The sequence below is a fragment of the Osmia bicornis genome, chromosome 7, assembly GCF_907164935.1.
Source record: "Osmia bicornis bicornis chromosome 7, iOsmBic2.1, whole genome shotgun sequence".
Taxonomy (NCBI): Eukaryota; Metazoa; Arthropoda; class Insecta; order Hymenoptera; family Megachilidae; genus Osmia; species Osmia bicornis.
This window is the reverse complement of record NC_060222.1, coordinates 744,876-765,823: the sequence shown is the minus strand read 5'-3', so window position 1 is coordinate 765,823 and position 20,948 is coordinate 744,876. Positions and strand designations below refer to the sequence as shown.

The window sequence follows — 20,948 nt, the reverse complement described above, 5'->3', positions numbered from 1 at the left end:
ACTGTATCGCTGTCTCGAAGAAAGGGATTTTATTCTTGCCAGGGAGCAGAAAGAAATATCGGCGGTTCTTGACAAAATCTGAAAAACGTCATGGTACGGGATGTTACACGCGTCGTGGACCGTGAAATATATCTCAAGAGACAATTTGAAACACGCGAAGGAAGTGTGCAGCTCGGATTAAAGTTCGACGAGTCGGGAAATGGAAAAGGCGAGACGCAGAAGCGCATGAAAGTACTTACAGTTAAAAATGTGTACCGGTTCGATGATTTCTCAGTTGAAACTCTCAAATTTTTACGGTTCAAAGTTCCTACCTCGAAGTGTTTCTACTCAAACACCTTGATCGTATACCATTTCAATCATTAAACAAGTTGTAAAGAATATCGTAAAGAGGAAAGTTATACGAATCGGTAGCAATCCCCGGAAAAATCGATGGATACTATAAAATTCGTCGACGAATGATTCGTCGTTGAAAAATCAGTGAACCGTGACCCGTCAACTACCTCGGACCAATCAATTCTCCAACCTTTCAAATCTAACGATTCACGCGACACAGCCTGTAAAGCCGTGAAATGGTCGGCAAAAAATGGATTTTTATCGGTCATCAGGAGTGCACGGTTCGCAGGAATCGAGTGAAAGAGAGGAACGGTCGTTATCAGTCGGGAACAGTCAACTGTATCGGGCGATAAACGAGAGAAAAAGGAGACCCCCTCGTTCCGGCGTAACCTCGTGAAACTCGGGTCTCGTTCGAATCGCTTTGGAAAAATTCACAGCTCTCGGTTTTCAAACGTTGCCACGCGTTCTGTCGTTCGCCAGCGTAAAAGGATTAATTATAGTTTGAAATATAACACTCGATTCCATCGGATCCATCTACCAGGGAAAGATACCTGATCAAACGCGCAAACGAATTCTGTACACTTTTTATTTCGAATAATTGCATTCTTTAATTTAATCCGGAATTTTAAGATCACAAAATTTCATAGAAAGAAATCGAACATAATGCAATACCATTTTTCATCTAGACCTCCGGCTAGCACGGCCTGTTTGGCACGCAGCTGCGTTCATAAATTAGACGAATTAATAACAGTAATTCTTTGCACCAACAGAAAATCGATATTATAAATTACCAAGAGAATTTCACCGGGAACCTTCGAACAATTTTGTTCGAGTTAACAATGTTCGCGTTCATCAACATTTCTAGCTTCCTCCTCGAACTAAACTAAATTATAATTCGACGGAAACTAATTTCGAACGAAACGAAAATTATAATGATTTTGTATCGTGGTTGTTAATTCACTTAACCAGTAATTATTTCTATAAGCGCTCGAAACGTTTTAACGAGCTGATAAATCTACTGTTGGATTATGCTCGCCTAGTTCGATTTAATTGTTCATTTTCATGTTCAATTCTTTTATCCAGCAAAGAGATGGAAATTCGATTTCGATAGGCTTTAGTTGAAGCTGGTAAATTGAAAAGAGCCAAACTCGCTCCCATAATCCGCGGAATAGGCCAGTGGGCATCGATCGTGGAAAAAATTCAGAAAGCCACGAGACTTTCAACTAAAGTACAAAACGAAATGAAGCTATCGTCTAATCAAAGTGAAAGATTCAAGCACATCCGGACGTCAAACCTTCCTCTTCTCCGCTTTGATCTGCTGAGCTTCAGCGAATCAAATATCAGTGACGGTGCTTGAAAATGATTCACGACCGCATATCCTCTGCGATATCGTGTCATTCGTCGAAACTTTTCTAACGATGAACTATCTTTTTAACTTGCGTCGTGCCGTTTCTATTTTCGCAACTTTTTAATATCCTAACATTCTTTGCTTGTCTGTTCTGAATTTCTAATGTTTCATAAAATTGTTAAGATTCGACCATGAAAAGCATTTGTTTATATTTCACTCCACTGGCCAGGGAAAATTGTTAAAATGAAACACATTAGAGTACAAAGCGCTGGCTTTTAACGCGGTTAGCCAACACCATTAATCCGTAGCAGTTGAACAGGGAACGACGACACTAGTATTCCACCTGGTCGAGTTATCCGAAATTTCACAAGGAACAATTATTTTCATTAATTTCATTGTTCCAGTTTCGTGCACGCGTGCCGGCACATGCGTTTTCTCATTTGCAGCCACGACAAATCCGTCAGCCGTGGCTTGCTTTAATTAACTGCTCCCGTTCTACCTCGCCCAGTTTCCCACCAAAAATTTCATCTAATTAATGTTACGCCGATGGCAATTTCATCGAGCCTCGTGCATAATTTCCGCTGCCAATAATTCTGATAAAAGAATCTTTTCACTTTTCTTACCGGCTTTGTTCATTCTCCGGTAGTGTATTATGGAAGAGTACATAAAAGAAATTGGACCATTTTTAAAGCAGCGTCCAAAGCGAATAAGAATTGCACTCGCTAAGGAGAAAAAAGAATCCTCCTAATCTGACACAGCCGGGTGGAATACCCTCTTATCCCAATGAAATTTCAACAAAACCTCGCGCGATTTTGTCTTTTATAACAGCGTTTCGTTTCTTCTCAAGTTACTTAAGAAAGGAAACAGGGATTTTCAAAAATTTTATCTGTGTACGAATTTATTTAACGAAATGCCTTTTGTTTCAGGCTTACGACCAAAGATGAAGAATCATTATCGAGCTCATCAACTATCAGTCTGGTTACGTCTAGTACCAGAGCTTCATCGAGCAGGAATGGAGGACGTAGATTCCAGGCACAATTTATTCCGGGGTCATTCGGATCCAAGTCTTTACGACGGTTCGGTAAGACCAGATCCATTGAGCAGGATCAGCGAGGAATTCAAAAGGAAGAACATCACCACGGAACCACCAACTACAACCGACTACAACGCGGCCACATGTGTCAGCTATATTCAAAGCACAAACCTTCAGACCGTTCATAACGCTAGCACAGACACTCTGGCTAGTCTGGATGCAGCTGGGTACGTAATAAGCAATTTCACTTGATACTACGTGTACAATTAATAAGGCACTTCCCGCTGGTCGCCGAGTCTCCGGAACAGAAACGTTTCTACCTTCGCCAACAATGTAACTAATTTTGTTAGGGTACAGAGGCAAGGATGATATTGCGAATTCCATACCCGAAATGGGAACAATTAGCTTCTCTCGTTAGAACCGCTACTGATAAGTCTATTAGAGCTAAATATCTTTCCATTTATTTCATGTCATCTCTTTTTTTTTTTTTTTTATTTTCCAGTACTTAAACATCCATTTCTCGTGGGTGCATGTATACACTTTCCATAACTAAGCGTTCACTTTGAAAGTGCCAATTCTTTCTCCGTTTCCTCGGACTTTCCAAGGAGATACATCTAATCGTGCACATTTTATCGACATTTTCGGGCAGATACGCGGCGTATTCGACAGCTCTGAGCGTCACGATCGCGATTGGCTGCAGCTTGTTGATCCTGAACGTCCTCATTTTCGCCGGCGTCTATTATCAGAGGGACAAAACGAGGCTCGAGGTGAAGAGCCTTCAGCAGCAACAAATGTTGAATCAACAGTGCGGTCCACGAGGATTCACCGAGCTGAAGCAACCACCGCCGCCTCACTCTCATTTCCCTGGAAGTGGTCAGGTCATCGTGGACGTTGAAAATGAGATGTTAAGAAGGTAGAGTTTTCGTTTTATCATCTCGTACGATCCTCCTTCTCGTTACGTTGATGCGACATTAAAATTTTCGAAACAAACGATCCATCATCATTTCCAGGAACGTTATGAAAGGTCCTCCGAACGATCCCAACACGCTTCTCCAACAGGGCCAGGGAACTCATACGTTGCCTCATCAACATCATTATCAAAAGCAACATCAACAACAGCATGCCACTCTTCCCCGAGCTTCCGTCATACAGGACATGAACGCACAAACCCAAGTGAGAACCTATCATTTAACATTCAATCTTTTTTTTTTATCAATAAATTAATAACCCTTATTAGGTATGAATTAAGTAGACCCTGGCGCCGCTGTTAATCATCCCTACCTTTGACGAAGTAAATTAAGTTCATCAGATTTCCATGAAAAATCATGATATTGAAAATTTCCTCCTTCATCTAAAAGAAAAAGTTGTTGTTTAACTAGCGAGGCCTGTGAAACTTTCATTCATAATCCTATTAAAAAGAAACTTTTAAACTGCCAAACCGCACGGTTGAAATTTACACTGCAGAAGCTTCTGACATTTTCGTCCGGTCATTATTCTACCTACGGACAGTATCACCTTTTATCTCGTTAGTAAATTCCCGTGGACCAGGGATTCGCGACGAAGGCTGTGAAGTTCATTAAAGGGAAACTTTAACATTCACCAACGGGTTAAACTCCCTCCTCCAGCTGGATTTTGACTTTCATTTCTGACACAGAGATTTCAATTTCCTGCTGATATTCTTCCTCCTCTTATTTGAATAACCCTATAGAATTTCAACTAAAGTATCCACCGAGGAACAATTTAATCTAATTAGGATTTTCTGTTGGTTTTGAAATATCCAGCTTTTACATTGTATCTCTTTCGTCTTCACCGAGAAGCTTTCCCATCGATGACTCGTTTTCTCCGACAAATATTTGTATTTGATCTGTACGAAAAACAAACTCTGCTACCTTCAATTATCCCAGTTCAATTATCTCGATAACTGAAGTAGTAGTATCAACCCTTTCGTTGCTGGAGCGACGAGAACATTCTAAAGAGAATTAATAATCAATCATCGATGTTGAACAATGAATTTTTCTAACCGAAACAAAAATTTTCAGGGTCCACCAAACGGGTCCATACATCTGACAGTACCAAGAGCACCACCACCCCCTCGAGCAAAGAGCCCACCCGAAAACCAGCCCCTGTTGCAAAGTGCCACCGTGTCGAGTCGCGTGTCCCAGGCTACCATGAGCGAGATGAGAGTGTGATGCTTGGACCCCCCTCCGAAACCAGTCGTCCCGGATGTTCTCACGGCATCGACCTTACTTTAAAACTGCGTTTCGGTCCGAACACAGTTCGGAAATCTCCTTTGGAAATTTCGCGAACGGTAACACGTTCGTGTCGCCATGACTTTCGACCTGTCCAGGTGATGACGAGCTGATAATCAACGGAGGGGGGTGAACAGAGCTTTACGCTCGATACTGAAGAAGAAAAAAAATCGAGTACCAGGTATTCATTGAAGCAGTGCAAGCAGGGAGAATGAAGAAGAAGGACGATTCGAAGAGGAAAGACGAATCTAATAGATGATATCTTTATAAGTGTAATAAAGGACGTTGGTGACTTCGATGGATACCAAAAGAGGTATATCATCTTTGGGAATGATAGATCATACGTGAATATCGATCAATGATAAAATTCCCAGTAGTAGCCTAATTAAGGGCAACCTTCTTTCCACGATCAACTTCAATCAAAAAAAAATCTTTTCATGGTGAAAATCAAACGCGATACAGTCAGCTAGCTAGTCGATAATAATGAATTTGTAGGTGTTAACGACAAGGGAGAGACGCTCAACAGCCATTGAATCGATCATGGAGACCCGTGTATAAAAAAAAAAAAAAACGACTTATCCACTACGATGTTAGATGTTCCTTGTACATAAAAGAAAAAAAAGTGAATTTATACCATAAGAAGAAAGCCAAAAAAGAACGTTTGCTACTTTCTAAGAGGACGTGTAACTCGTGTCGTGTTGCGTATCGTTTGATCGTCCATTAATTATTTTCTTTATTTCAGTCGTTCTTTATTCTTCGACCTGATTGTGAACGTTACATGATGTAAGTGTGAAAGATCATTGTAAAACATTATTCGTCGACGATCTGATCGATTCTGTTTGATTGATCGAAGAAAATCTAAGCTTAAATTGATAATGAAAATTTCCTTTCCTTTTAATTGGGTAACTTGTTAATTACACAGCAGGATTAAAAGTACTGATGCAGATTGCCTCTTGTGTAGAGGATACAAAGTACCGTCCATAAGAATTATATTTCTTTTTTCTTTTTGGATACCCATTGAAATTTTAATATTTAAAGACTTATACCTTTCGCCTATTACAAAAAGAAAAGAATTGAAATTATTTTAGATGATCATTCTTTCATCGATCAAACGTATCGATCTTCGATGACAAAATTCATTCATCCTCCAATGCATACAACTGCCATTCATCACGATTTCATTCTAAATTCAGGAGCATTAATCAAGGAACGTTCCCTCTCAACGGTAATCGCGTCTGTGTAACGGTACATAGTAATTGCCATTTTTTCTACATTTTTGGTAACATTGAGAAATGGGATCTCGTTTCACTTTACCACGTACACTGTAAAAAGATGAATGCCAACAGAATTAAATAGAAAAAGCGATCCCTAGGGAAACCCAGTGTGCTCGACAGTGTACGCTCGAGTGCAATGTAGGTCTGTTAAATAAAGGAAACCTAAACTGCACGTGAATGTACACCGAGTCCCAATTAATCGTAGAAATAACCATCTTCGTGCAAATGGATCATTTAAAGCCCATGATACCCAAAAAATGTCGAAAATGTTGAAATGTTGAAAAGAGATTCGTATGAGATCCAAGGTGTACGTGATTTTTTGTAAAGATATACGTATACATATAGGTGTAACATAAAGACTAACGTAAATCTGTTATTATTATGCGTAATGCACTGCCACAGGACTCGAGAAATCACGCAGGATAATGAGAAAGATCGTAAGAATTTCTCTGGTCGGTTTGGATCATTAAGACTGCCCTTTGATGTGCTTTCATTCTTTGAAGCAACATTTTGTGATAAGTTCTGAGTAATTTCTTTTGTTTTATTATAGATTACATGTAGCTCGACTATTTTTTGAAGATTTTAATGTGTTTCGAATGACTGAACAGAATTATTTAAGAAAATTCTTCTCCATTGTTATTTTCCACTGTACCACCAATCAAAATACGCTTCAAAGGATCAAATAATCAAAATTTTCTTAACAAAATCACCGAGAATAATAAACTAAACATCCATTTTTATGTTCTTTATTATAGAATTGTATTGTTTATACATAGAAAAGAATAAATCAAAAATCTGAACCGCCAAACCGCCATTCTGCGTTCGTAGCAGTGAACCTCTAAAGTTCTTCTGAACAATTGATTTAAGGGTTCGTTTTTAATTAAAACTCTGTCGCGAGGACCGAGCTTAAATGGGGAAAATAGAACGCGTGTTAATATAAAGAGAATCAAAGTTTTTGTACATATATTAAGCGGTTAAAGTAAAAAAAAAAGAATCAAAGAACTCGGTTTACGGGGTTCGTCAAGCTGTTTACAAACGATTGAGAAAAACTAGCCGAACATTTTCAATATAATCGTTATAATGGAGCAAAGACACACGGAATAAAGTAGCACAGAATCAAATGATTATTTTCTTTTTTTTTCTATGATCACTTGCGAAAATAATGGAACTTCGTGAAAGAATTACATAATAAAATATCATTAAGTACGGACAATCCGAATATACTAAAAACTAAATGAAAAGCGAGTAACAGTAGACGTAATTAAGAACAAGCCATGGTGGGTAAAAAGAAAAAAGATAAGGAAAAAGGAAAGAACAACGCTAATGGAAACATTGAACCGATTAAACAAGTGTTTAAGAAAATTTAAATAACATATATTAAAGATACATATTATGGATTGTAATGAATTTATTATGACGAATATTATTATATTTATGTGACTTTTAGCTGGCCTCGCACTCTGCCAAAAAGATATCCGGAATAAATTTTCTGGCCGAGGGTAAGGCTATCTGTTATGTTTAACGTTTCTGTTACCAAATTGTAAATATATAACAAAATACATGGAGATATTAATTGTACGTGTTAAATATCCTTCCCAACAAAAATACTTTCCTTTTATTATCAATAAACAGTGATATTACAGTCAATCGCATCATTATAACAGGTTGCAGTCATTTAATTAAAGCAAAAAAATAAATAAAGTAAATTAAATAAACTCCGAAAAGAAATTAGATAATTATTATACTGGTTGGGCCCTCTTAATACGGCCCTGATGTCATCTTGGGGCGTCAAGGACCCCGCAGCGCAGGTGAAACCACATATATCAACATTATGCCATCCGGGGTCTCAAGAACCCCATGCATCAATAGCGCCCTGTTGATACGGGCCTGATGTCGTTTGGGGTGTCAGAGACCCCAGAGCAACTTTAAAATTGCATACCGAAATTATAGTATCGGGGGTCTCAAGAACCCCAACGTACCGTTGGTGCTCTCTACATATCGATCCGATGCCGTTTGGGGTGTCAAGGACCCCGTAGCACATTTAAAATTGCATACCGAAATTATAGTATCAGGGGTCTCAAGAACCCCAACGTACCGTTGGTGCTCTCTACATATCGATCCGATGCCGTTTGGGGTGTCAAGGACCCCGTAGCACATTTAAAATTGCATACCGAAATTATAGTATCAGGGGTCTCAAGAACCCCAACGTACCGTTGGTGCTCTCTACATATCGATCCGATGCCGTTTGGGGTGTCAAGGACCCCTTAGCGCCTGTGGAACTGCATACCGACTTTAGGATATCCGGGGTCTCGAGAACCCCGATACACCGTTAGCGCACACTACATACCGACCTGATGTTAACTGGGGTTTCGAGGACCCCTTAGCGCCTGTGGAACTGCATACCGACATTAGGGTTTCGGGGTCTCGAGAACCCCGATATACCGTTAGCGCTCACTGCATACCGACCTGATGTCATCTGGGGTTTCGAGGACCCCTCAGCGCCTGTGAAACTGCATACCGACATTAAGATATCCGGGGTCTCGAGAACCCCGATGCATCGCTGGCATCTGGGGTGTCCAGGACCCCGAAGCACCGGCGAAGCTCAACATACCTACATTGGCTTTCGGGGTCTCAGGAACCCCATTGGCCTTTTAGTTCCACCTTTTTGCCGCTAGATGGACGCCAATTTTTTAGCCCGTGAAATGCCTATTTTTCTTACTTTCTTAATTAAAGCATTAAATTAATTACGAGGACATTTTTCTTATGTATTCGAGGTCGTAGAATCATTTGGCGGCCTCAGAAAAGTCCAAAAGTTCCTTATTTTGCCAAAAAACGGAATTTTCTATTTCGTTAGTTCCGGCCTTCGCTAATAGATGGCGCCACTTGTACTGTTTTCGGCGGGGAAAGGTTTTTATTTAAAAATCATGTTGAAATTAAGTTTTTACACCACATTCAATTTATTGACTTAATTATTTTACAAACACTCTTGTTTTTAATACAAATTGAATAATTAACGCACTTTAATTTACAATATAAACTTAAAAAGAAGAAGACAGTATCATTATCGACGCTGATTAATTGTAAAAGAGCGGTGATTTACAAATTTAAAGTATTAAATAAATAGAATCTTGAAAAATATATAAATACAAACAAATTCTTTAATTTACACTCGGAAATGTTTAATATACTCATGGAAGAGACTGAAAATTGTCAATCATAGACATTGTTTACTATAGTTCGCATTCAGGCAATTTTTATTAAGAATATTAAGGAAACACCTACGTAATTATCTTCTGTAAGGTATAAACTTCAAATTGATATACCATAAATGTCATTTTACGGTACTTTTATGTTATAAAATCATGCGAGACTTTGTAAATTTCGAAATTGAAGATTTGATATGCAGTTAGAATCATAACTATTCAAAATACTTTTGAAGAGTAATTTGAATATTAACAAGGTATCACCGGAGGTGGTTGATTAGGCAGAGAACATAAATTCACGTTATAAGATCGTAAAATCGTTCACAGTTAATATGCTGCAGGCATTTGTAATATCAGGAAGAAAATGTAACATCATCTTACTTTCCTTTCTAATGGCTACCCTTTCGAATAGAACCTTTCGCTTGATCATATTCAAAAAAGAAAAAGGATGTAGAAACTATCACTTTGTTTTCTGAAATGTTAACTACCCTTCGAGCTAAATAAATAAATAAAAAAGATGAAAGGAGAGAGTTCGAAAGGAAAATATCAAAAAGAAAAAAAGGTGAAGTCAATAGTAAAGTCGTTTGTTTTACTATGGTGCATTGATGACTTCGTGTCTTCGAAAATTATCCATCATTTACAATCAAATTACTGTTCCTTTAATGCAAAATTGTATGTTCCGTGTTAATTGCATATGCTATCAGGTATTTGAGCTTCCTCCTTTCTAAAAGATTCAGCCCTTTTACGAAACAACAAATATAAAAGCATCTATCTTTCGACATACGTTTACTAAACATTTTTCAATCAGTTAACTGATACTATCTATTCCAATTTAAAAATTGTACATTCTTGGGTACGTTCGACGACCCTTTAGGAAAAATGACGATGTAATCCAACGGAGAGGAATGGGTATAATACCTCGAGCTAGCCACCTCACAGCAGGCACCTTGGTATTCGAGAAAGATCAAAATTTTCTCAAATAAATAGTTGGTCGCTAAAGCAAGAAGGTTCGTTAATTAACCAGTAGAATAATGAGCACAATTCGAAGGTTGGTTGTTAAAATAATTAATTATATTTCGTTGCTACCGATATCGAAAGCCAATGGCATCGACGAAGATATGGACGATGCAGGGACGAAGGTATTTTTTTTTTTTTAACGTGGGGAAATCTTGCATAAGACTCCCCACCATCCCCTGAGGGAGGGTGGTGGAGGAGTGCCAGATTCCTACTGACTAAAACCCCACGGCGACCGACACTGGCGTTAAAGGAGGGCTCTGGGTCCTTATTACTCCGGAGCCCTCCACGCCTGGTGCCGGAGGTCGCACCCGGTTGCTCCAAGTCCATTCCAATCGATCATACATATCGCGAGTAATAATTTATAACGTTACAATTAATTAGAAAATTAACATCCACGCGTTCTCTTCCTTAATTATCCTTCGGAGGCGTTAATTCGAAGAATGAAGGTACATTAGACACGGTTAATCGTGAATCTCGTTTAGATCCGCATAATATCGACGAATAGAAAAACTTGACGATAGTGTAAATCGATTCCAAAGGTGTTAAGATCAGCGGTGGTAAATGTTAAGAGGTTCTCATCGTACCGATAGCGAAACGCATAAGTTTGCAACGACGGCCGTTAAAACAACAGAAACAGACGAGCGTCAAATTAGATTCGAAACGCTTCTGGCATTTTCACGTAACACGAGAACTTTAAAACTCGTTCCCAGTAAGAGGATTACGATTGCCGTAACTTTTCCCCCCACAGTGTCACCCCAGGGTGCCTGATGATACGTTGTAAACTGCAATCGACCTGGTGAACTTCGTGTTACGCTCGTACGTACGACGGTTTATCGGCGATGCCGACAGCATCGCAACCCCGTTGATATTAATTGAAACCGGTTGTACGCGGCTAGCATGTTCGAACGCTTGTCACGGAGAATTGGAGCAAGGATATTTTGAAGGAGCTCGTGAATATACACTTATATCGGTACCTGATCAATTTATGAACAAACACGTAATGGAGACTTTGGAAAATGTTTCTAGAATTACTTCGTTGTATCGGGCTAATTTATGCGGATAAAAATTGATTTTTAACGCGTTCAATTCCACAGGGGTCGATAGAAAGTTTGCAATTTCAGATTTGAAAATTAGCCATCTTATTTCATAGTTAGTTGGAAAAATTCCAAAGATATCTCGGACACCAACCGATTAAGTAACATCTATTCGTGACTTGTCAATTAGATACTACACGTATCAGCAGCTCAACAATGTAAATCAGCATAATAAATACTTAACGATGCTACAAATGCAACCGAGTTAGATTCTTCAAACGCTTACTAGTTTCACCAGTCGATCTTTCTACTTTTTCTCCACGTTCAGTACGAGTCAAGTATGCTTCTTTGCTTTTTCACCAGTTTCCTTTTCAAGCAAATGCATGCAGACTAGGAAATACGAAGCTAGGCAGCCTTTTTATTATTAGCATTTATCAACGATTTCGTCGACTGGTTATAACGTAACACATCCGCCTTAGAAATTCGACGAGATCTCATAAATTAATCATTAAAATTCGAAATTTGTCACCGAACAATCGCGCATTATTTTTAGCGAACGAAAGCTGATGTCACCTTCGGTTGCCTCCCTTTGGAAACCACTCCAATTTTACTGAACAATAGTCTTCACTGGAACGAATTATAATCGCTAATCGAGCGGGTTAAGCAAAGTGACCCGAAACAGCATGGTTAACCATGTGTGTACCGTTCTAGATGCTAATATATATAAACCTGCGTGTATTTAGATATGCATCTCTTATGCATATGTATTCATTAGCTCGCATGAAAGCAGCCCGTACCCATTGAAGCTTCATATTCATTCATGAAACGGTAGTTCGATAACGAATATCATTTCGCATAATTGGACAAATGGAGGACGGAAGTCACGTTAATCCGCGATCACGATTCAATTATCCGTATCTCGAGAAATGTAAATAGAACCCATCGAAAAAAACAGAAAAACTTATTAAATATCAGCGACAAAATTTGTTCAGAATTTTTCAAGTTCCTTCAGAATATACACAAAAAATTGTCAGACCGTGGCGGATTTTTAAGAGAACCAGGAGGAGATGACAGATGAAAAATCAAGTGTCAAAGAAAATAGCAGAAAACATCGCGAGACAGTTTACTCGCGGTACGATATATCAAGCACGAAATGAGAGGTCAGAAAGAAAGAGAAATTCCCGGAACTTCTGGTCCACCTGATTCTCATTTATCTTTAGCATCTTTATCCTCGAAGTGGCGTCCACATTCGAGGAAGAAATGGAATGTCCGAACCACGGCGAAGATCGTTCTAAACCAGCGAACCACATTTAGGCCACGACAGTGTTCGGGCATCTTAATTAACAGGGTGTTACATTTTACAGTTGCGCCAGTCTCCTTTGGTACCCTTTCCCATGATCTTTTCTCAGCTGCGGGGTGAGCGTTCAATAAAACACGGATCTTAATAGCACGAAACAATTAACTCGGATGAGTGTGCTCTAGGAAGCTGGACATTAGGGACCTTTACGATCCTCTCTAGGAACGGGGTATTTATCAAGCAGCACCATTATGAGTTGAATCCGCGTGTTAACTAGCCGAGGCTAACCGAGTTTACGTTTAATTAGCCACCAGCTGGTACCTTTATTTCTTATCAGAACGTGCAAGTAAGATAGAATAGAAATCTTCATTGTTCCTCTTTCTCGGTTAAACGATGCGTGTGAAGATACACAATTATACTAATCCAGTCGCTATCGTAACGAATAAGTTGAGAAATATCATGAATATTTTTCAAGTATGTCAATGGCAAAATAACAATTATTTATAATATATTATATTACAGTCTAGATAAATAAAATTCTGCTATATAAAATCCGATTAGAATCATTTATCTCGGAGCCGAGGGTTAGAATTATCGAATATTAAATGTAATTAAGAAATTTATGAATGTTAATCAACGTAAGCCTTCAATGACTCTTGCAAGCCGAGTAATTCTGTATTTACATTTATTATCATACTAAGCTAGAACTCCTTATCCGGATTCCATCATCAGCTTGCACGGACAAGACTGTTAAATACTTTCAATTCGTAAAAAAGAAAACTTTAATAGCATTCATTAATATTGTGTTCTTTTTATTCGCATCATCTAACTCTTACCTTCCGGCACGTCGGTTCGATTCGAATGACTTCTACGACCAGTGAAAGCCAAAATACTTTTCCAACTCCTTCGTGCATAATCGAGGATATTTTAACATCATCGCGATGATAGGAAACGGAATCATTGATTAAAAATCAAGAAAAAAAAACGAAAACGATGGTGCCGTGGAAAATGGAACGAGCAGTTTGATGTCAAATATATTTTCCTTCTCATAGTTTGCTTGTAAAGTGAATATTTGTGCTAGTTTCAAATAGGTTGGTTCCTGGTAATTAATAATAAACACTCAATAGAAAATCAATTGATGTCCGAGAAACCGTGACCAGATTTTACCTCACCGTCAAGTAAAGTACAATAATTGATGCGATAATTATAATAATGAGGTAACATTTGAAATAACATTCGAACAGAAAAGGAGATTCCAATAGAAACACTTGGATAAAATACATGTGTTTTCGTAAATATAAAAAGTAACAGTTGTCTTCTTGTGGCGATCTAATCACACAAGTTTTTCCACCATAACCATTCAACCTTTTATGGAACGGTAGACATAGATTGTTCCTGTTGCTTTTAGAAAGAGTCTGATACACGGTGGATAAAAAAGAAAGTATTTTATAAAGTGCACGCGAGTCCTTGTTACCAAGGATAACAAAGAAGTCAGGATCATTAAATAGAATTCAGAAAGGAAGAAATAGGAAATTTGCTGGAGGTGCAACGAACCGTGAGAAGCGTGAAATCCTTCCTTTTAATAATGCAGAAACATGTCTGTGAGTGATGCTGAACTTCAATTAAAAATTCAAAGTAAAGATTATTTGCGCTAACTTTAAGACGTTTGTTGAATGATGACCACTTAATTAGCGCCAGTGTTGGCCGTGGGGTTTTAGTCAGTAAGAATCTGACACTCCCCCGCCGCACTCCCACAGGGGTCGGTGGGGGGTCTTATGCAAGATTTCCCCACGTTAAAAAAAAAAAAAAAAAAATCCTTTACATTGCTTTCCTTATATTCCTGCATCCCTTACATCCCTGCATTCCTTACATCCCTGCATCCCTTACATCCCTGAATCCCTGACATCCCTACACTCTTTTCATCCCTACAATCTTTTCATCCCTACATTCTTTTCATCCCTGTATTCCTTAGATCCCTGCATCCCTTACATCGCTGCATTCCTTTCATCCCTGCATTCCTTATACCCCCGCATCCCTTACACCCCTGCATCCCTTAAATCCCTACATCCCTTACATCCCTACACTCTTTTCATCCCTATACTCTTTCCATCCCTACATTCTTTTCATCGCTTCATCCCTTACATCCCTACATTCCTATCATCCCTGCATTCCTTACATCCCTTTATCACTTAATAGATTTAGCGCCATCTGGTTTTCGAAAAAGGAACTAAATCAAGCAGAGATTTTGGCCCTCTAGCGGCAAAAATGTGAACTAAAATCTCGACCTCGAATCAGCGCCATCTGGTTTTTGAAAAAGGAACTAAATCAAGCACAAATTTTGGCCCTCTAGCGGCAAAAATGTGAACTAAAATCTCGACCTCGAATCAGCGCCATCTGGTTTTTGAAAAAGGAACTAAATCAAGCACAAATTTTGGCCCTCTAGCGGCAAAAATGTGAACTAAAATCTCGACCTCGAATCAGCGCCATCTGGTTTTCGAAAAAGGAACTAAATCACGCAGAGATTTTGGCCCTCTAGCGGCAAAAATGTGAACTAAAATCTCAACCTCGAATCAGCGCCCTCTGGTGGCAAAAAAAGGAATTAAATTTTGCAAAAATTTAATTATTTTTCACGTGACTTTACTTACCTTTACTTACCTTTACTTACCTTTACTTCGGTTTACTTACCTTTACTCGAACCAGTGGCCATAAGTATTTTATTTATAATATATTTATTATAAGGGTTGAAAGGATACAGGAGATACAGGGAGAATTAAGGAGTGTAAGGGATACAGAGATGTAAGGGATGCAAAAATGTAAGGGATACAAAGATATAAAGGGTACAGAGATGTAAGGGATGCAAAAATGTAAGGGATACAAAGATATAAAGGGTACAGAGATGTAAGGGATGCAAAAATGTAAGGGATACAAAGATGTAAAGGGTACAGAGATGTAAGGGATGCAAAAATGTAAGGGATGCCGGCATATATGAGATGCAGGAATATAGGGAATGCATTGATATAAGAGATACAGGGATGTTAAGGATGCAGACATGTAAGGGATGCAGTGATAAAGGGTTGGGCCTTGTGGGGCCCTTAAAGACAAAAAAATAATAAATAAATGGGAAGGCTGAGCCGAGGCCCATAAGTAAAATTTTACCTGATTTATATTGTAACTCATTAATTCCCCGTGCATAGCACGGGGCGTTCTACTAGTATGATTAGAAATAAAATGGAATGCCGTGACGAAGGGTGAAGCTAAGAAGACTAGAAGCAAGTTGACGACTTTCCATCGTCTCTTCGGCGAGCAAAAGCATCGTGCTCAAAATGTCAAGGTGTTACCGAAGTGAAAGGACACACGTATTTATGCCCTTTTTTCGCCGCACCATTTCCACGTGGAATAATTAATAAATTATTTTTGCACCGGTCCCAGCCGCCACTTTGGTTGAGACCAATTGATTTGTTCGACGCTGCTCCGAGCTATTGTTCAATTAACACAGCCCCGTTCACCGTTCGATTCCGCAAATGGAAACTTATCCAACGTTTCCACGATTATTTCTTCGAAAAAACAAAGTTTCTACGTACAAAAAATGATCATTAAATCATCCTGAAAACCTGATTTTCATCCTACTAACGTTCAATTATAACATCGTGGCCTCCTGATTTAATAAACCGATGCTTGCGTTGGAAAATACCGTGTCGTTATTCGTGAAAGAACTTGCTCTACGAGCTCTGTAGGAGTTCCAACACCTATTCTGTCTACGCACGAAAGGTCAACGTTCCAGATGGAAATTCGAAGTTCTTTTCGAAAATATCTACGACACGAAACCCAGATACTATATTCTGACTTATTTGTCAAGGAGGTTCGTTAACGATCGAACACTGAATAAACTATCACGAATTTACGAGCTATCACCGAAATATTACGACTGAACAGGATTAGGAAGAACCGGATCCGAAACACGATCGTAAAGAGATTACCGCGCTTAGATCATTATCAAACAATTAGTCCTTCCTATGGAAGGGACGTCCCTTTGATTAGCTCATTAGCAAGTAATTATGCGCGGCTTTGAGGCTGATCGATGTCAATTATCCTTGAAATGGGTTCAGCTTCGAAACGTACCTATTAGATTTTACAAACCGGTGGCTTGGTTGTAAATTTTCTTCGTTCTGACAGCAAAACACACTCTCGAATAATATATAACATAATTGATAACTGTTTTTTGTCATTATTAAACGAATAATTAAACAAGCAAAGGTGCCGCGAGGAATGTATAATTAGAATCGAACAGCTACCGACAGAATTTCATGACTTAAAAGTATCGTGAAATGACACTTGTGATATATCAATTTGAAGCTTAAAGTTTAAGGAAAATAATAGTATAAATGTTTTGTACAAATCCTCTGGGTGAGATAAGTAACCTCTTCAAGACAAGAGGAGTCACGTTCTCCTATTTGTCTTAGGTAGAACAGATTTCTCGAATAGTTTTGCTCTTTGGAATCAAATATAATCACTCGGCTGAAGAGTTATCATGGACAGGAGGGAACGAGGTGAACGTTCGAAAGCTTACATCGTGCTTAAAATAGAAAAAAAATCACTAGTAGACGGTTAAATGGTAAAAAGTGGATAGTTGAGCTAGCGAAGCAAATTGCGTTCGAGTTCGTAGGAAAGTTCTCAAAGAAACTGTTCTAACCCAGTTCACGTTCCGTTCAGATTCTGACTTCCTAATTAATGATATTACTTCATCGAACCACGACCTGAACTTTTACGATCGCAATAAATATTCTTCTTGTTTCTTCCCGGGGATATGTCTTCTTTTTGACGCGTGCAATTACATGTTCTCCAATGATTTATCCATACCCCATGTTTCACGAATACCTGGTGCTCAGTAAAGTTAAAGGGATAATGCATTAATGATACTAAACAGCTTGAAACTGATCTTTTCCTATGCAAGAGAAAATTAAAATTAAAAAGTAGAAGCAACTATAAGTAGCACGACACGAGATAGTATGAATCATGTGACCCCCGTGGCGAGGAACGTGTTCATCCGATACTTCTATTTGCAATTTTATATTAATATTCATATTTATCTAATCATTTGCTGAAATAAAATTTCTTAAACCGCAGACCACCATGACACACGACGTGTTAATCAGCAATAAAATTAATATAAACCATTTATCGGTAATAGGAATCCTTTTTTCAAATCCCTCACTCCTTCTGAGATCTTAGGAGCTCACTGTACAAACACCTGTAACACGTTTGTTAATTAGATTACAACTGGTTTTCCGTTTCACCGATCGTCCCTGTATTTTACTCTAATGTTACTCCTTTCACCTTTCGGGAAACGGAATTCGTAATAAAGCGCGTTGAAGGGTCATCATTTTTCCGAGACTGTTGGTTCTTTCGCCAGGGTTATACGCTGGGTGCCATAAGCGTGTGGATCTTTTCTGAAAAGGAGAGATAATAATCCGAGGTCAAACGAGCCAGGATCGAGCATCTTTTCGTCTGTGCCGAGGCAACGGTGAACCTGTTTCTCCGGTGAAAATATGTCCAGGGAATGCGATGCGTGACTTAACCGCGTGGTAATAAGCACGAGTCACGAAATTACGTGGGTCCCGAGACGATATCGACGGGCCCGAAAGCTACGAAACACTTTTTTTTATAACGCCAAGAAATCCCGACGACCAGATTCTTTTTTTTTCTCTCTGCAGTGAAAGTGTCCCGTCGTAAATTATCTGGAGCTTTAATCGTCTCGATCCGAGCTGAGACTGAAATCGAGCCGAACAGGTACCGGTACCGGTACCGGGTTCGCTGATGATTTTTTTCCTTTAAAGAGTCGCGTTGTACAATTTAAAACCCGAATGACGTGATGACACGTTAAGCGTCTTCTTTTAGAGAATGGACAAGAGTTCTTTATTGGAAATAATTAGAAAGCCTCGAGAAAATCGCGTGCAAAATTGTGGAAAATAGAATCTTTCTGTCTCGAATGTGCCATGAAATTACACCCTGCATATCCCAGTTTGTATACAAATTGACGGGCTACCGTGTTCAGCATCGTTAATCGCTGACACTCGTTGAAAATTGAAAAAAAGAGAATTATCGGAGGAGCGTTGTTACGCACAGACTGATTTACCTGATTGCACAACCTGTGATTAACGGGCTCTGACATTAGCCGAGCCGACACGTTGTACTCTCGGCACACGCCCGTCGTTCAAAAGAAAGTCAACAGCCGTTTAGCGAGGAAATTAAACGAGACACTTATCGAACAGCTCGGTATGCGAGCTCCTCAATGTCAGACTGTCTTATGGTAAAAATGTCACAACGACCATGGAGGGCAGAATGAATTTAGATCGTTAGAAATTATTGTCGGAACTGCGTTATCCGAGAATAAATCGACCGGATTTGATGTATCGACTGTCAGTCACGAAATGAGGAGGTTTCTTTCGTTCCAGAACAGTAAAAGTGAACTTGTCACCTTGAGATAGATACAATTTGTCCGTTGGCTGTCACCAAACTTTCGTGAGATTAATATTCCCTCCGGCAGTGTTGGTATCAAATGAAATTCAATTATGGAAGTTAATCCCACATCAATCATTAATAATCTATTGCAATCTAGCCTTATTAAAATGGACAAATATTGAATTTCACAGTAGCACAGCTGAAAGCCTGAAGAGATACTAACTAATAGCAACAAATCAAAACGCTTGAACTACGCAAGATTTTCAATAAACTGTTCTCGCTTCCATTTATCTGCGAAACGGATCGCAACAGAAGCAAGAAGAAGAAGCTCGTTGGAGCATGTATAAATAGCGGTTCTATTGAACAAAGTGTAACAAATCATGTAATAACGGAGCGAGGATCACGCACACGCTACTTCGACCAGCGGACATGCAATATTCGATCGAGAGCTTTTTCTCTTCGGACAGATATATATGGATTATCGACAATCCAGAAGGAGCAGGTTCCCTTCGATAACCTCGACGAACTGGTTTTAACATAATATTTCGTCCGGCTTCGTCCATGGGGGATATTTATTACGCGTACACCGATAAAACTATCAGCGACAAAACGACGTTTCCTTCGCCACCAAGGTTACCATTCCTATCCGGTAAGAAAACGATGCTTCGCGATGTGGAAAACGAACGTTGCTTGAAATCTCGTCCAGAATTTCCAACACCAGGATATACATTATCCAAGCGTTACCGATGAAAAAGAATCGCGGCTCCGCCTCATTAAGATCTCTTATCAAATTCCCGAGATACATCGAATATTACTCGCTTGCCGATCGCTCCCTGTTCAATCATCAACGCTGCCCTTTTTCAAGCATAACGTTCCATAAATTTCTGTAAATTATACCCGTTTGGGTATTTAAAAAGTTTGAAGAACTTCCTGTAATTTCATATCGATGAATACTACTCCGGCGAGTCAGGGGGTTTGTAAAGGGACCAAATTGAGGTCAAAACGTCCACTTTCCACTGAGCAATCGGAAACCGGATAATTTGCTCGCGATAGCAAAAATTCGAATGCTTTGATCAGCTTAGAATTAAAAGCTTTTTTTGATAAAACAAAAGCCTAGAGAAAATGATTTCTAAAGCATCTTGAACATCCCATACATTTATGGATATAGATACTTTGTACGAGCATCATCGACGTGTATCTTGGGAATAACATAATCGTCATGTTGGATGATTCAATAGAATCGATTACAACTCGACATAAAAGTCTCGCTCGTTTTGCTGTCAACTTCGAGCGACGTAAATTTAATTGATCATGAATGTACCATCGATAAAGAAGACATCATACTCTTCTTAATTGCCAATGGCATACCAATAGAGAATTGTCTCGTTAATTTAGTATAACCGGCACCCGATACGCTCTCTGGACAAAGTACATTTTATACGATCTAACAAATTAATGTTAAATGTAACGGGTTTCTTGTCAGTCGATCAATTGGACGAGATCTAAAATAGGTAACGGTAGGAGAGCAGAAACATCAAGCGAATTATAATTAATTCATGATGTGAATTCATAAAGACCGCGCATTAATCTCAGCTGGCGATTTAATATCATCGTAATCGAATTTATTCACAAATCAGCCAGTTACACAACACTAGGACAGGACTAGTTGTCAAGCTTGACGCTTCGGGTCCCTAAAAGAAG

At 39.0% G+C, this 20,948-nt stretch overlaps 1 protein-coding gene across 3 annotated transcripts in view; it reads left to right on the top strand.

Moving 5' to 3' along the window:
- LOC114874032 (neuroligin-4, X-linked) overlaps window positions 1–7,045 on the top strand; it is a 205,587-nt gene extending 198,542 nt beyond the window's left edge. For 2 of the 3 annotated variants that reach the window (XM_029182921.2, XM_029182924.2), the window contains 4 exons: window positions 2,608–2,941; window positions 3,364–3,627; window positions 3,725–3,887; window positions 4,754–7,045. In XM_029182921.2, coding sequence (XP_029038754.1) covers window positions 2,608–2,941; window positions 3,364–3,627; window positions 3,725–3,887; window positions 4,754–4,903 — 911 coding nt within the window. In that variant the 3' untranslated portion in view covers window positions 4,904–7,045. The remainder of the gene's footprint in view (window positions 1–2,607; window positions 2,942–3,363; window positions 3,628–3,724; window positions 3,888–4,753) is intronic. The other variant, XM_029182923.2, reaches the window with a different exon arrangement.
- Window positions 7,046–20,948: the final 13,903 nt, after the last annotated feature.